The sequence below is a fragment of the Dendrobates tinctorius genome, unplaced genomic scaffold (genome assembly GCF_039654945.1).
Source record: "Dendrobates tinctorius isolate UK_male_01 unplaced genomic scaffold, ASM3965494v1 ptg000011l, whole genome shotgun sequence".
Lineage (NCBI taxonomy): Eukaryota > Metazoa > Chordata > Amphibia > Anura > Dendrobatidae > Dendrobates > Dendrobates tinctorius.
The window spans coordinates 8,878,309-8,895,473 of record NW_027361679.1 but is presented as its reverse complement, the minus strand read 5'-3'; the positions used below and the strand labels follow the sequence as shown (position 1 = coordinate 8,895,473).

General features: G+C 41.6%; 1 protein-coding gene across 3 annotated transcripts in view; it reads left to right on the top strand.

Annotated features, from left to right (window-relative positions):
- The window catches only part of RAP1GDS1 (Rap1 GTPase-GDP dissociation stimulator 1), a 159,474-nt gene that overhangs the window by 119,899 nt on the left and 22,410 nt on the right, over window positions 1-17,165 (top strand). For all 3 annotated transcript variants that reach the window (XM_073589746.1, XM_073589741.1, XM_073589754.1), the window contains one exon: window positions 16,734-16,877. In XM_073589746.1, the coding sequence (XP_073445847.1) occupies window positions 16,734-16,877 (144 nt within the window). The remainder of the gene's footprint in view (window positions 1-16,733; window positions 16,878-17,165) is intronic.

Here is a 17,165-nt window from a genome sequence, read left to right as displayed (position 1 = left end):
GCAGACCCATTGGACCGAAAGGCTGAATCTTCGCTCAAAAGGTCCTGGGAATCCACCACCGGGGTATTCAAACCCGCAATAGCCAGCACATGTACTGCTAGGTCAATGCTGGTATGGCTAGATCAATTAGACCAGCAGATTGAGCAAAGAGTGTCAAGGGAGAAACTGCGTGCAGCCATCCCGTTGATAAGAGGGGCAGCTGCCTTTATGGCAGACGCTTCAGCGGACACCATAAGACTGGCAGCAAGGTCGGCAGCCCTGGTGAATAACGCCAGACGCGCGCTGTGGATAAAGAGCTGGAAAGGGGATGCACAGTCAAAATCCAAAATTAGTGCAACCCCATGCGAGGGTGAGTTCCTCTTCGGAAAAGCCTTAGACGAAATTCTCGCCAAGGCAAAAGAAAGGAAAAAGGCCTTCAGTGATTCTCCCATTCCGTTTTATAGGAAAACCTTTAAAAGACGGCCATTCGGGAGAAGAAGGCAATCGGACAGAACGAACAGATGGGCCACGAAAGACGAAAAGCAGAAGGGTACCATCTTCAGAGGGCCAACATATAGGAGAGAAAAAAATTAAAAGTTTAGACCCACCAGTTGGGGGTAGATTAAAATTTTTTTTTTTACCAAGTGGGAACAGATTACGTTAAACCCATGGATTTTGAATATAATCAAGGAAGGAATAAAGATTGAATTCCTTCGGATCCCCTATGAGTTCTTTGTTATAACTCGCCTTAATTCCTCACTTCAGCAAAAGGCTCTCGAAGACGAGATTCGAGTCCTGCTAGCTAAAAAAGTTTTAGCTGACGTCCCTGAGGAACAACAAGGTAGAGGCTTTTACTCTCCCCTGTTTTTGGTGTCTAAACCAGACGGTACATTTAGAACCATTATTAATTTAAAGAAGCTAAATTCATTTATAAAAAATTATAAGTTCAAAATGGAATCAATCAGATCCACTATAAAGCTTCTTTTCCCAAATTGCGTAATGGCAGGGATTGATTTAAAAGATGCTTATTATCATCTCCCTATACACAACAGATTCCAGAAATACCTAAGAGTCGCAGTGGAAGTCGAGGGAAGGATTCGTCATTTCCAATACGCGGCCATGCCCTTCGGGCTTTCCACGGCACCGAGAATATTTACCAAGGTGATGGCAGAAGTGATGGCCTACTTTCGCCAAAAGGACACACTAATTGTGCCATATCTAGACGACTTCCTAGTAATTGGGAATTCAGTCAAACAATGTACTGAACGCGTGACTGACGCAATCTCCTCTTTTCAGAGCCTTGGCTGGATCATCAATATCCAAAAGTCCAGACTCGATCCGCAATCTCTCCAGACATTTCTAGGATTTCAACTAGATTCCTTGACCAAGAGATGTCTACTACCCCAGGTAAAAATCAACCTCACTAAACAAAAAATACAAGCAGCTATAGATAAACCACGTGTATCCTTAAGAGGAGCAATGTCACTATTAGGATCACTAAATTCTTGCACCCCGGCAGTCCGGTGGGCCCAGTACCATGTCCGTACGCTACAACACCAGATCCTCCAGGAGGATAAGCGACATAGTGGTCATTTACAGAGCAAAATAACCCTGTCACAAGAAGTCTTGACTTCCCTAGAGTGGTAGTTAGACGATGATCATTTATGTTCAGGAGTTCCATGGGTTATAGTTCCATCCTGTATCGTAACCACCGATGCCAGTCCCCAGGGCTGGGGAGCCCACATGGAGAATGGGTTTTATCAGGGAAGGTGGAGTAAAGAGGAATGTGATTACTCATCTAATTTAAAAGAACTGACTGCAGTGTTCTATGCTCTATACAACTTCCTTCCGCAGCTCCAACAAAAGCATGTAAGGATCCTGTCGGACAATACCACCACAGTGGCATATATAAACAGACAAGGAGGAACTCGATCAGAGACTCTGATGTCTTCAGCGGCAAGAATTTTAAACTTAGCAGAAAACTATTTTTTGTCCCTCTCGGCCCTTCATATAAGAGGCGAGAGCAATCAAAAGGCAGACTTCCTAAGCCGTCACACTCTACGACAAGGAGAGTGGTGCCTCAATCGGAAGGTCTTCAGGGACATAGTAGCCGCATGGGGACAACCCGAGGTGGATCTTTTCGCCACAAGAGAGAACAGGCAGATAAAAACTTTTGCCTCCCTATCTCCGTCAGATCACCCAAACATACTGGACGCCTTTCTAGTTCCATGGAATTTCAACCTAGCGTATGCGTTCCCTCCATTGATCCTCCTACCTCAAGTAATTCGGAAGATCAGAGACGACAAAGCAAGAATAATCTTAATAGCACCGTTCTGGCCAAAAAGACCGTGGTTTTCGTGGCTGCAGATTATGTCGATAACAGATCCTTGGGTCCTTCCGACTGCCAATCTACTCTCCCAAGGCCCCTTTTTCCACCCTCAAGTGCTCAGCTTGCACTTGACGGCGTGGAATTTGAGAGGCAGTTATTGAGGACAAGAGGATTCTCGGAGTCCTTAATTACTACACTACTACAAAGTAGAAAACAGTCCACAACCCAAATTTACACTAGAATATGGAAAAAATTTCTTCAATTCCATACAGTACCTCATACAACAGAAGTTCCGATAATCCCAATCTTGGAATTTCTGCAGAAGGGGAAAGACTTAGGCTTAGCAGTAAATACACTGAGAGTACAAATATCGGCATTAGGAGCACTATATGGCCATAATATAGCAGGCAACAAGTGGATAACTCGTTTTATTACAGCATGTGAACGAATAGCTCCAATCCACATACCCTCCGTCCCTACATGGGATCTAAATCTGGTCTTAGACGCCCTAACGGTAGACCCCTTTGAGCCGATCGACACAATACCCTTCAAATACTTAGCACTTAAAATGGCCCTCTTAGTATCACTGACCTCAGCCAGAAGAGTGGGTGATATTCAGGCCTTGTCAATAGATCCACCTTTTTTCCAAGAATACCAAGACAGATTAGTATTAAAACCAGACCCTGCCTACCTGCCAAAAGTGGCAACAAAATACCATAGATCTCAGGAGATACTCCTCCCAACCTTCTATAAAAATCCCTCTACTCCGGAAGAGCAGAAGTTCCATACTCTGGACGTCAAAAGAACTGTCCTAAAATGTATTGAGAGGTCCAACAGTTGGAGGCAGAGCAGGGCCCTATTTGTTTCATTTCAGGGCTGTAAGAAGGGGTATGGAGTCACGAAGAGCACCATTTCCCGGTGGATCAGAGAGGCCATTCGTTTAGCCTACTCCGCAAAAAACGAAGATCCTCCAGGGAACATCAGGGCGCATTCCACCAGGGCAATGGCAACCTCTTGGGCGGAAAAGGGAGATGTTCCGATTGAAACTATATGTAAGGCGGCAGTTTGGTCATCCCCTTCTACCTTCTATAAGCACTACAGACTTGATCTTTCATCAACCTCTGACTTAAGCTTTGGCAGGACTATCCTTGGCACGGTGGTCCCACCCAGGTGATGGTCTCTGGAATCTCTCCAGTGGGTGCTGTCGTGGCGAAGAGTAAAAAGCCGGATTACTTACCGGTAATGCTCTTTTAATGAGTCCACGACAGCACCCGCTCACTTCCCCCCTAAAGATATCAATAGTTAAAGTATATTAACCAAATAATGGATAAGAAAGATGTTAAAATAAGAGAACATTGCCTAATCCTTGGCGGTCCTTCTGGTACTCTGAAACGTAAAACTGAGGAGGAAAGGCGGACCGCCCCTTTTATCTTTCCTGTAGGGTTTCCTGTTCCAAATGGGCGGATCCGATACCTCCAGTGGGTGCTGTCGTGGACTCATGAAAAGAGCATTACCGGTAAGTGATCCAGCTTTTTTAATCAATATTTTACCTCACAAAATGTATCCTCTTCAATCTCCTGCTGTAATGTCAGTATTGTCTTTTGCTTCCTCCCCTGCCCAGGAGCTGTGGTATGTTCTGTGCATGGTCAGACACAGGGGGAGACCGCTCAAACGGGACAGCACATTAGGGGAGAACACAGCACAGAAAGGAGAGAGACAGCAGACAAGGGGGATAGCACATGGGGTAGACAGGTCAAAGAAGAGAGCACAGACAGGAGAAGTCAGCACATGGGCAAAGAGAGAGTGGATAGCTGGGTGAGCACATGGGGGGGAGAGATTCTCAACGCTGCAAAGCCTGCCCCCATCGTGACATTACCTCCCTCGCATCGGGCCTCCACCTAGTTTACTATATTTGCGTTGACACAGGCACATGAGCCTCACTGATGATTTTTCCTGGATAGACTTGATGCACTGGCTCTTTATTTTATAGGTCTTATTATTCGGCTCTTACTCACTATGCTGTACCTGTGGTGTTGCGCTTGACAATTTCATGTTCCACCTGATTATCTGTCTTCGAAAGCTCTGTTATTGATATGGTTCTTTCAATTGTTGTTTAAGTGCCTTTCATGTATTTAAATAAAAACACTTTTTTCTTTTATTCTTTTGGTAGATTGTCTTACTCCATTCTTGCATGTACGTCGTATAAAACTTACATAACCTCTTGCTTTAATTACTTCACCACACCAACTGGGCATTGAAGCCACTCAGGTATTCAAGACATTATGAGGGATCTTGCTCCATTTTATTTGCAAATCTGCAAACAATCGTTATTGCTATGGGTACGGGCCCCATCTCGTCGCCCTAAATTATCCCAAAGATGCTCTATAGGGTTTAAATCAGGTGATTAGCTTGGCCATTGCAACAGGCAAAATTTTTCTTTGCTAACCATTTATTGACTAAATAGGATTTGTGCTTTGGATCATTGTCTTGCTGGAATTTCCAGCCCCTGCCTACTTTGGTTTTACCATGTGGCAGCATTACATTCTCCATTATATCCTTGTTCATGGTAGAATTCATATTTCCCTTAATTCTATGCAGAGGGCAAATTGTAGATGCAGAAAAGTAGCTCCAAACCATAACATTGCAACCACCGTGTTTCACAATAGGTGTTTGGTACCGTACATCATTACGTTTTCCAGTTCGGCAGTATATATAGTGCTTGCCACCACTACCAAACAGATTTAAACTTGGATTCATCCGACCACAACACCTTAGAGCAGTGTTTCACAACTCCAGTCCTCAAGACCCACCAACAGGTCAAGTTTCCAGGATATCCTTAGTATTGCACAGGTGATAATTTCATCACCTGTTCAAGCATTAATTCCATCACCTATGCAATACTAAGGATATCCTGAAAACTTGACCTGTTGGTGGGTCTTGAGGACTGGCGTTCAGAAAAACTGCCTTAGACCAATCTGACTCTTTCCATTGGCTGTATTCTATGGCAAACTCAAGTTGGACCTTCCGTTTTTTTTGCAGAAGTTAAAGGTTTCTTGACTGGAACATGTGCATTCAACACTACTGATCTTAGCCGTCTCATCACAGTTTGGTGACTCGCTTTACCCCCATACTCTTAGTTCATGTTGTGCAAAATCTGTACAGCACTTTCATGGACATCAGATACTGACTTTTTCTTAATAATGTAATCAACTTTGGAGGACGTTTTCCGTGGTCACCCACTTCTAGGTTTGTCAGCTGTTCCATAATCTTCTTTCTTTATTACACGTATAGGTGACACTTGACTGAGAACAGTTGAATTCCACAGCTACCTCTTTTTGGCTTTTGTCTGACTTCACTCTCAGAATAATAAGCTTCCTGACATCTGGTGATAAATTTGGCTTTGTCTTTGCCATGTTTTAACCTCCAAACACACTAACAAAAAAAAAAAATTTTAGGCAAAATTCGACTACTATTGAAAACTATTACATAAAGAGATAAAACAATCTCAAACGCAGTTTTCATCCTTATAGCTGACAACCATTTGCTTCCATTTTACTAAAATTACCAGGAAAATGGCATCACCACAACCAGACAGAAGTAATCACACTTTTAAAAAAAATCCAAAACTTTTGGCTGCTACTGTATGAAGAAGCTGAACCTCAACATGGCAGATTACAGAATTCTGGCAAACTTTACTGTCCACTTTCCAAAATACCTGCAGTGATTTAAAGGCATTATTTTCCAAATTGATCTATGTTGAAGAAAAATGACTTACAACATTTTATAGACTTAAAATTCTGTCTCTTTCAAATCCGTTCATGGTCAATTTTCCTGTTGCCATGGTTATAAAAGTGGAATACTTTTTCTACTCCTGATTTCTGCAAAATGCATGAACACTTCTCTTATAGCTTGTTGTACTGTTTCATTTGAGTGACTCATACAGAAATATCCTGGAACAGAGACACAAAGAACATCTACATTAATTATGCAACGAGTAAAAAGGTTGGAATAATTTATAAGCTAAATTTTACCTGAACTTGGCTCTGAAATTTCTTTCGGCCTCTTTAAAATAGTTCATAGAATCGTAGAGTTGGAAGGGACCTCCTGGGCCATCTGGTCCAACCCCCTGCTCAAAGCAGGATTCGCTAAATCATCCCAGTCAGATGTCTGTCCAGCCTCTGTTTGAAGACTTCCATTGAAGGAGAACTCACCACTTCTCGTGGCAGCCTGTTCCACTCATTGATCACTCTCTGTCAAAAAGTTTTTTCTAATATCTAATCTGTGTCTCCTCCCATTCAGTTTCATCCCATTGCTTCTAGTCTTTCCTTGTGCAAATGAGAATAAAGATGATCCTTATACAATGTGACAGCACTTTAGATATTTGCAGACAGCTATTAAGTCTCTTCTCAGTCTTCTCTTTTGCAAACTAAACATTCCCAAATCCTGCAACCTTTCCTCATAAAACAGGGGTTGCAGACCGGTCACCATTCTGGTCGCTCTTTTCTGAACTTGCTCCAGTTTGTTGATGTCTTTTTTAAAATGTGGTGCCCAAAACTGGACACAATATTCCAGATGAGGTCTGACCAAAGAGGAGTAGAGGGAAATAATGACTTCACGTGATCTAGACTGTATGCTTCTGTTAATACATCCTAGAATTACATTTGCCTTTTTTGCTGCTGCATCACACTGTTGACTCATATTCAGTTTGTGATCTATTAGTATACCCAAGTCTTTTTCACATGTGCTGTTGCTTAGCCCTTTCCTCCCATTCTGTATATGCTTTTTTCATTTTTATTGCCCAGATGTAGAACTTTGCTTTTTTCCCTGTTAAAAACCATTCTGTTAGTTGCTGCCCACTGCTCCAGTTTATTTATATCTTTTTGAATCCTCTCTCTCTTCTCTAGTATTAGCTATCCCTCCTAGCTTTGTGTCATCAGCAAATTTAATCAGTTTACCCTCAATTCCTTCATCTAAATCGTTGATAAAGATGTTGAACAATACAGGACCCAGGACAGAGCCCTGTGGTACCCCACTTGAGACATTCTTCCAACTGGATGTGCAGCCATTTAAGACCACTCTTTGGGTCCGATCACTAAGCCTGTTAGGAATCCACCTTACAGTTGCCTTGTCCATTCCATACTTAGTCATTTTTTTCAATAAGGATTGTATGAGATACTTTGTCAAATGCTTTGCTAAAGTCAAGATATACTATATCTACACCATTTCCTTGATCCACCCAATCAGTGATTCCGTCATAGAAGGATATTAAGTTAGTCTGACATGACTTATTAGTTACAAACCCATGCTGACTCTGTTTAATCACTTCATTCTTATCCAGGTACTGACATACATGTTGTTTAGTAATTTGTTCAAAGATCTTTCCTGGTATAGAAGTCAGACTCACCGGCCTATAGTTGCCTGGGTCCTCCTTCTTCCCCTTTTTGAAGATAGGAACAACATTTGCTCTTCTCCAGTCTTCTGGGACTTCTCCTGTTCTCCAAGAATTTTCATAGATTATGGAGAGGGGTTCAAACATTTCTTCTGCTATCTCCTTCAGTACTCTGGGGTGTAATTCATCTGGACCTGGAGACTTGAATTCATTTAGGTTAGCTAAGTGTTTCCTCACTATCTTTCTGTTTATAGATATCCTGGATTCTTCTATTCCCTTAATAGGACAGTGAAGAACAGTTGATGTTACATTTCCTTTCTGAGAGAAAACAGATGCAAAATAGGAATTTAAAAGTTTGGCCTTCTCAACATCCTGTCTTGCCATTTCATAATTTTCATCCTGTAAAAATCCTATAGCATCTTTGACTTTTCTTTTACTTTTGACATATCCCCAAAATCCTTTATTATTGCTTTTGACATCTCTTGCAAGCCTCAATTCATTGTCAGCTTTAGAAAATCTGATTTGTGCCCTGCAGGTTCTGCAGACAGCATTATATTCTTCTTTAGATATGCCTCCCTCTTTCCATTTTATAAACATTTTTTTCTTCCTTTTTAGCTTGTGCTTAAGTTCTGTGTTCATCCATCCTGGTTTCCTTAAATGCTTCCTATTCTTCCCTCTTTTCGGAATTGTTAACAATTGTGCTTTGAGAATTTCATTTTTCAAGATTTCCCATCCTTCCTGGACATTTTTGTCTTTAAGGATATCCAGCCATTGGATCCCTCCAATTCTCTTTCTGAATCCCTTAAAATCTGCCTTTCTGAAATCTAACCTTGACGTCTGAGTCTTCACAGGTCTTCCTGCTCTAGTTATCCAAAATTCTAAAATAGCATGGTCGCTACCTCCTAGGGTCCCAGCCACTTTTACCTCCTCAACCATTTCCTCCCTGTTTATAAGGATTAGATCCAAGGTAGCAGTTCCCCTTGTTTTCTCCCCTACCTTTTGGAAGATAAAGTTGTCAACAAGAGAGGATAAGAATTTCCTTGACCTGTTTGTTTTGCCTGAGAGAGATTCCCAACCAATGTCTGGATAGTTGAAATCTCCCATGACAACTATGTCATATTTTTGGAGAACTTGGCCATTTGATGCATAAAGAGTTCATCCATATCTTCAGCTTGCACAGGCGGCCTGTAGTAAATGCCTACAATGGTGTCCATTCCATTGTTCTGTCCTTGTATTCTTACCCAAACAGTTTCCACAGAACTCCCAATCTCTGAAGCTTCAATCTCTGTGGAGATATACGCGTTTCTAACATACAATGCGACACCCCCTCCTCGTTTATCAAGTCTGTTTCTTGCAAATAAGTTGTATCCTTCTAGTCTTGTATTCCAATCATGGGTATTGTCCCACCAAGTTTCAGTGATTCCAATGACATCATATTTCTTTTCCTGTGTTAGCAGTTCCAATTCTCCTTGTTTGTTTCCCATGCTTTGTGCATTAGTATAGAAACATTTTAGTTTGTGATTGGTTTCTCTTTCTCCAATATTTTTATTAATTAGATTCTTTTGTCTTTGTTCTTCCTTTCCACTTCTAATAGCAGAGTTCTCAATATCATTTGTCAGGTGTTTGGCTTTTTCTGGTCTTTTGCTTCCCTTCCCATGTTGTTCTAGTTTAAAGCTCTCCTTACAAGTGTAGCAAGACGACTTCCAAATACATGTTTTCCAGTCTTCGTAAGGTGCACCCCATCTCTAGCACGTAGTCCATCGTATAGGTAATTCACTCCGTGATCCAGAAATCCAAATCGTTGCTGATGGCACCATTAACGTAGCGAGTTGTTCACCTGCAGAATCTTATTCCACCTCCTTGTTCCATGGCCATCCACTGGGAGGATGGAAGAGAAGACCACCTGCGCTCCCAGTTCTTTCACTTTCTTGCCTAAGTTTTCAAAGTCACTGCAGATGGTTTCCAGGTCGTTTCTTGCGGTGTCATTTGTCCCCACATGTAGTAGCAGGAATGGGTAGTCATCTGTAGGTCTGAAGAGTCCTGATATCCTGTCAGACACATCTTTAATTTTTGCTCCTGGAAGACAGCACATTTCTCTTGAAGTTATATGCGGTCTGCAGATAGCGGCCTCTGTTCCTCTCAACAGGGAATCCCCCATGACCACCTCTCTCCGTTTCTTCTTCACAACATTTTTCTTCATCCATCCAGGAGGACTCTGAAGGCGTACAAGGTTGCTGTTTGTGGGCAAAGTCTTATCCTGATGTATTTCTTCATCGTTTTCCTGCGTGAGAGCCTGGTACTGGTTCCTGAGAAGTATGGGTGCTGACTGCCTCCTGATCCTCCTGCTTCTCTGGATCACATGTTTCCATTCCTCTGTTTCTTCACGTGCACTTCGAATTTCTTCTCTTTCTGTAACATGAACAGATAATTCTGCTCTGTCTAAGAACTCTTCCCCTTCCTTAATGATCTTCAACGTAGCTAACCTCTCTTCTCTTTCGTAGTTATCAAAACTCTAAGCCCGTTATTGCGCCAGTTGGTTCCAAATATTAGTAAACTGCAAAGGTCAAAACAGCGTTTCAAAGAATATATATACCATCTATAGGATGCCACCTCTAGGATGAAATTATACAGTTTGTATGTTCTCGTGTTTCCATGGGTTTCCTCCTGGTTTTCCGGTTTCCTCCCACACTCCAAAGATATAGTGATAGGGAATCTAGATTCTGAGCCCCATTGGGGAGAGCCATGATAATGTATGTAAAGCGCTGTGGAATATATGGTGCTATGTAAGCAAAGCATAATAATAATAGTTTCCTATGGAAATGGGCACATTAAAGGGAATCTGTCACCCCATTTTTCGCCTATCAGCTGCCGGCACCGACATCAGGGCCTTATCTACAGCAAACAGTTTATCATACGCCTAGTGTTCACAATTGACAGTAATGTACACCAGCAAGCCATTATGTCACAATCCCAAACTAATGCTTTGAAGGTTGCCTCCTGGACCTCCAAAAAAGCTTTAGCCTGTTAAGGCATGGCCTTCACAAGACCTGTAGATGTATCTTTTTTATCTCAGGCACCAAAACATTAACAGCAGTTCCTTGAAGTCCTAAAAATTGTTAGGTGTCTCCTCTAAGTACGAACGCATAAACTGTATCAGACTGGGGTTACTGACATATCATAGTTGCTGGTTTACTCTGTCTTTCTTTTTGGACCACTGCATACCTGCTACATCCCACAAGACATGTCATTTTAGAGATGATCTAACACTTTTTCCTTTCCGTCAACACAATTTAACACTTATCAAAGACACTCAGATCCGTACATTTGCCCTTTTTTTTTTTTCCATTTCAACACAAATTACTTGTTGCATAATATATCCCACTCTACATTGGTTGCCAATGTTAAGAGATAATCATTGTTACTCACTTCACCTGTTAGATATTTGTCACTAGTGATCAATGAAAGTACTATTTTCTAAAATAATCTAACCCTCCATGTGACCAGTTGGACATTATTGAAGAGAACCTGTCATTTGTCATAAATATTGTAGGGTTTCAAGCTTTCTAGCAGCAGTATGGGGTACACACAACACAGGGCCTTGGTTTTGGTGCAGACAGTCTTGGGCCTGTTGTCTCTGAAGAACTCCAAAAATTTTATCGAAGCGGATTTTCTTCAGCCAAAAGATTCAGTATCAAAACAGTCCTTTCTCATGTTAGGCACTGTACAATTACACAGTCTTACTTTCACGGCAAGTCAGGCACTGCTACGGCTTCAGGCACCGTCTGTCCACCATTAGAACTTTCACTTCAGCGCCACTTCCTCAGACCCACCTGTGCCAACTCAGCTGTCTTTTATAAGACCTGCAAGGCCCTGACTGGAGTGTATGGGAGAGACCATTCCCACTTGGGTCTAAATCCAGGACCCAAAATCTGTTCCATTAAAACGCAAACCTCTCGGTAATCTACCTTTAATGGAACCTTCAATTCCGGGACTTGCGCAGCCAAGGCCAGCCACTTTGGTGAACGCATACCTGCCAATCAGGATTTTACCTCCGCTCCTTTACAATGTGTATTTACCTTGTGTAAATTCTGAACTCTTGAATCTTGGGTTGTTGTTTTTATGTTTCTGCACATCACCAATGTTTGTTCTTTGCATGTCTTTCTAGCCAAGGGATCATGGTAGTTGCCTATTCAGTCTTCATGAGGGCCAAGCCCTCTTGGCTGAGAAGACCATTTTTATTTAACAGGAAGGTGGGGCCATAACTCAAGAACGGAGAGGCGCACGCACAAAAAAAATGAACAATACCAGATTCAGGAGAACAGCGGCATTTATGTCTGTCTTAAGACCACATATTTATGACAGATCCTCTTTAACTTTACTGAAAATATACTTTAACTGTAAAAATAGCGATCAGCCAGTCAGTATCTTCCCTGAAATTATCAATCATTTTCAGGGACAGAAGGCTTTTAGAATGTATTGTCAGCTGTCCTAGGTTTATGCATGTAGCACGGTCAAATTATTCTCATTAAAATCAATTTGGTTTGCGTCGAACTCTGTACAGTATATACCGTTTGTCTTGAACTGCATCTGAATATTATCTGTGGGAATAAAAACGGCTTTTCTGTGGGGGATAAGTCTGAGAGTTCTAAGCCACGCTTGGCATCAGACAGGCGGATTGTGTGCATGTCAGCTGTTCTGTGTTGGAAAAGCTTTGCCATTTAATATGCACTTAAGGCAACATCTGCTGCACAAAATAATCATCCTGACAAGTGACTGCCTCTGGAAGGTTGATGTTTATTTAAGGCGCTGAGTGGGTGTTGTGTTGAAATGCATATTGGTAATCTACATAATATTAGCATTTGATGCTCTCTTCTATGCAAAGTTCTGGTATCGGAGAGTACTGCCAAGGTGGGGTACGCATGAAATTTACCTAAATGCAAAGGGTGAAACCTCCTGCATATGTTTATAGCGCATGTAGGTTTTACCATGAATGCACATAAATGTTGGCAGCTTAAATTTTCTGCAGAGTGTGAACTTGGCCCTTTAGGTGAAGTTGGGTGTGATAGGGAGAAGCCAGCCAGCCACGTATATGTGGAAGGCGTAATAGATTCCCATCTAAATGGATTTGTCTTTCACTTCATGCATCAATTTTTTTCAATCTATAGGCTAAAATCATTAAAGGGAATCTGTCAGCAGATTTTGCTATGTAATCTAACAGCACCATGAGGTATGGACTAAGACCCTGATTCTAGCAATGTGTCATCAAAAAGTTATGAGTTTCAGTTTTCGTATTGAAGAATTGAAATAAATTATTATATAGTAATTGCAAAGTGATCTGTAGTGTTTATTTGTTAATGTTGATGATTGTGGCTTACAGCCAATGAAAACCCAAAAGTCATTATCTCAGTAAATTAGAATACTTTATAACTCCAGCTTGAAAACTGGTTTTAAAATCTGAAATGTTGGCCTACTGAAATGTATGATCAGTAAATGCTCTCAATACATGGTCGGGGCTCCTTTTCATCAATTACTGCATCAGTGCGGCATGACGTGGAGGCGATCAGCCTGAGGCACTGCTGAGGTGTTATGGAAGCCCAGGCTGCCTTCAGCTCATCTGCATTGTTGGGTCTGGTGTCTCTCATCTTCCTCTTGACAATGCCCCATGGATTCTCTATGGGGTTAATGTCAGGTGAGTTTGCTGGTTAATCAAGCACAATGATACTGTTGTTTTTAAACCAGGTATTGGTACTTTTGGCAGTGTTTACAGTTGTCAAGTCCTGCTGGAGAATGAAATTTCCATCTCCAAAAAGCTTGTCGGCAGAGGGAAGCATGAAGTGCTCTAAAATTTCCTGGTAGACGGCTAAACTAACTCTGGTCTTCATAAAACACAGTGGACCTACACCAGCAGATGACATGGCTCCCCAAACCATCACTGACTCTGGAAACTTCACACTAGATCTCAAGCAGCTTGGATCGTGCACCTCTCCACTCTTCCTCCAGACTCTGAGACCTTGATTTCCAAACAAAATGCAAAATTTACTTTCATCTGAGAACACCTAGGATCATTGAACAACAGTCTATCTCTTTTTCTCCTTGGCCCAGGTAAGACGCTTCTGGCATTGCCTATTGGTCACAAGTGACTTGACACAAGGAATGCGCCAGTTGTAGCCCATGTCCTGGATACGTCTGTGTGTGGTGGCACTTGAAGCAATGACTCCAACAGCAGTCCACTATTTGTGAATCTCCCACAAACTTTTGAATGGCCCTTTCTTAACAATCCTTTCAAGGCTGCGGTTATCCTGGCTGCATGTGCACCTTTTTCTACTACCCTTTTTTCTTCCACTCAACTTTCCATTAATATGCTTGGACACAGCACTCTGTGAACAGCCAGATTCTTTAGCAATGACCTTTTGTGGCTTACCCTCCTTGTGGAGTGTGTCAGTGACTGCCTTCTGGACATCTGTCAAGTCAGCAGTCTTCCCCATGATTGTGGAAACTACTAATACAGACTAAGGGACCTTTTTAAACACTTAAGAAGCCTTTGCAGGTGTTTTTTGTTAATTATTCTAATTTACTGATATGATGACTTTGGGTTTTCATTGGCTGTAAGCCATAATCACCAACATTAGCAGAAATAAACACTTAAAATAGATCACCCTGTTTGTAATGAATCTATATAATGAGTTTCTGTTTTTGTATTGAAGAACTGAAATAAATTAACTTTTTGATGATATTCTAATTTAATGAGAAGCGTGTGTGTTTTTAATATATTACCATGGATTGTGTATATTATTAGGGTTATACTTGGGGACACCTCTAGGGACAGCCAGTGTTGAGTGGGGCACCATATCGCATTCTAGTTGCAAACCTCCATGATCAGGCACAAATCAAATTTCTAAAGGGCCTGTTCAGCATCTAAAAGTAATAATTTATAATTCCATATCTGTCCCTATTTTTATCTGGGGAACATTGGAATTCTTGTCATTGAGTGAATTTTCTACAGTGTGGCAAGTATTGGAGATATACTTACTGAGCATGTGCTTTTATTAGTAGTACCATTTCATTATTTGAAGTCAATAAATTGTTAATATATAATTATCAGCTTAAGGCTGTGTGCCCACGATGCGATTTTTAAGCGTTTTTGCCACGATTTTCGGCGCGAAAACGTTTAAAAATCGTGTACGCCCCCCATGCATTCCTATGGCATTTCGCACATGCTGTGCTAATGCTGCGCTTTAAAAATTCGCAGCATGGTCATTCTTTTGTGCGGAATCGCAAAGAATTGCCGCGATTCCGCACCCATAGGAATGCATGAGAATCGCTTACTTCCCATATGTGGCTATGCCCACCATGCGGGAAGTTAAGCGTCTCATGTGCGGTTGGTACCCACGGTGTGGAGGAGAGGAGACTGTCCTCCAGGCCCTGGGTACCATACCCCTGTAAAAAAAAAGAATAAAAATTCGGGGTATATTTTCCTTCTGGCGTCCAGCGCTGCATTCCCGGCCTAAGCGTTCCCAGTAATGCCTTGCGGCAAGGCCCTGTAATGACGTAGTCTCGCGTGACTCTAGCGGTCTCGCGAGATCGCTATAGTAACGCGAGACCAACGTCATCACAGGTCTCGCAAGGCATTACTGGGAACGCTGTGGCCCGGGATGGCAGCGCGGGACGTCGGAAGGAAAATATACCCCGATGTTTTATTTTTTTTTTTATCATTTTTAACATTTTATCTTTTACTATTGAGGCCGCATAGGCGGCCTCAATAGTAAAAAGTTGGTCACACTAGTCAAACACTATGTTTGACGAGTGTGACCAACCTGTCAATCACTTTCCAAGCGATGCTTCAAATCGCTTGGAAAGTGCTTGAGAAAATCGCGGCAAAATCGCGAACAGAATCGCAGTGAAATCGTGCGGAAAAAACCACGCGATTTCTGGGAAGGAGTCCGGTTTTCATTGTGCGTTTTAACACGCAACGTGGGCACATAGCCTAATAAAGATTTATGATTTTAGTATAGGGTTTTTTTTCTGGCATCAAAAGTCATGGTTTTCTCTATAGACTTCAGATGTAGCAGAGCTCAGTTGTTGATCTGTGTACAAACACCCCTACACCACATATATAGTATGTACATAGTGTAATGACTGAGCGCAGCTAATCAGTGCTGGGGGCTTGGCTGGACTAGGATACACAAGGACAGTTGTCCTGTAATGATCTCATGCAGCTAACAAAACACAGCTCAGTACGTGACACATCACTATAATCAAGGTCCCTGCTCCTACATCATGGTGCTTCCAGATTTTTTTTTTTCATTAGATTCTAGGGATGCTTGTAAAAGAATCAAACAAGCCATACTCCCCACCGAAATACGTTGTTGCTCTGATGGGCCTGAATTGATGATGTCCTAACCATCAGTTACCAGAGTATGCAGGCATTCAATGGCCTTAGGAGTCACGTCACTGTTCTGTAAATAAAACCAGGGGTGGTGGTCAGAAAGTTGGGTCCTATTCCTTAAAATTATTGCAAGAACTTGACATTTGAAGATGCAAATAGAATTCTTTATTGGTAAACAAAGTCCATGTCTAAGTATTATGTTTTGGTCAAAACTCTGAGTCATAAAATACATGGATTGCAAAGGAGCTTGGTGAATAATCTGGCATGAAAGTGCTGAGTATAAGGCGGACTACCCGCTGTGGGAATAGCGCTAATGAAAGGTTCCAATCTGGGGGTCTTGATGTCCTCATTTGTGGTCCAGCAGATTCTGGAAGTAAATATTTTTTTTTTCTTTTTTTCAAAGCAGCCTTACACTGTGATAACTTAAAAATAAAAAGCAGCCTTTAAAACCTTCTTCCAAGAAAGTACTCAGCTAGAATTCATCAAATTGACTATGGGCTATCACAAACAAAAATAGTGACAGCCTCTGAATCCTAGAGCATACCTAAAAATGGAATTTCACTTTAATTAAAAATCTTGAAGACATCTAGTGTTATCGCTAAGCTAGTTTTATCTTGACATTAATAGTATGTGCTATTGTTTTTTTGTAGATGCTATAAAGCTTCAGCTGGTGGAGGCTGGTCTGGTAGAGTGTTTACTTGATATAGTCCATCAAACTGTGAATAGTGAAAAGGATGACGATATGGCGGAGCTGAAAACTGCCTCTGATCTAATGGTCCTTCTGCTATTAGGCGGTAAGTACACGTAGAATTTGTGACCTGTCGAGTCTGGGAAGATAGGTGCTGAATGTGAGTTGACCCACAGTTAGGTCCAGAAATGTTTGGACAATGACAGAATCTTTAGGATTTGGATTCTGCATGCTACTATGTGTGATCTATAATGAAATAACTGAGATTAGACTTTCAGGTTTAATTAAAGGGGTCTAGCAAAAATATCCTGTGAAACATTTAGGAATTGCAACCGCTTTTCTACAAAGCCTTATTATTTTAGGGGCTCAAAAGTAATTGGACAAATTAACTTTA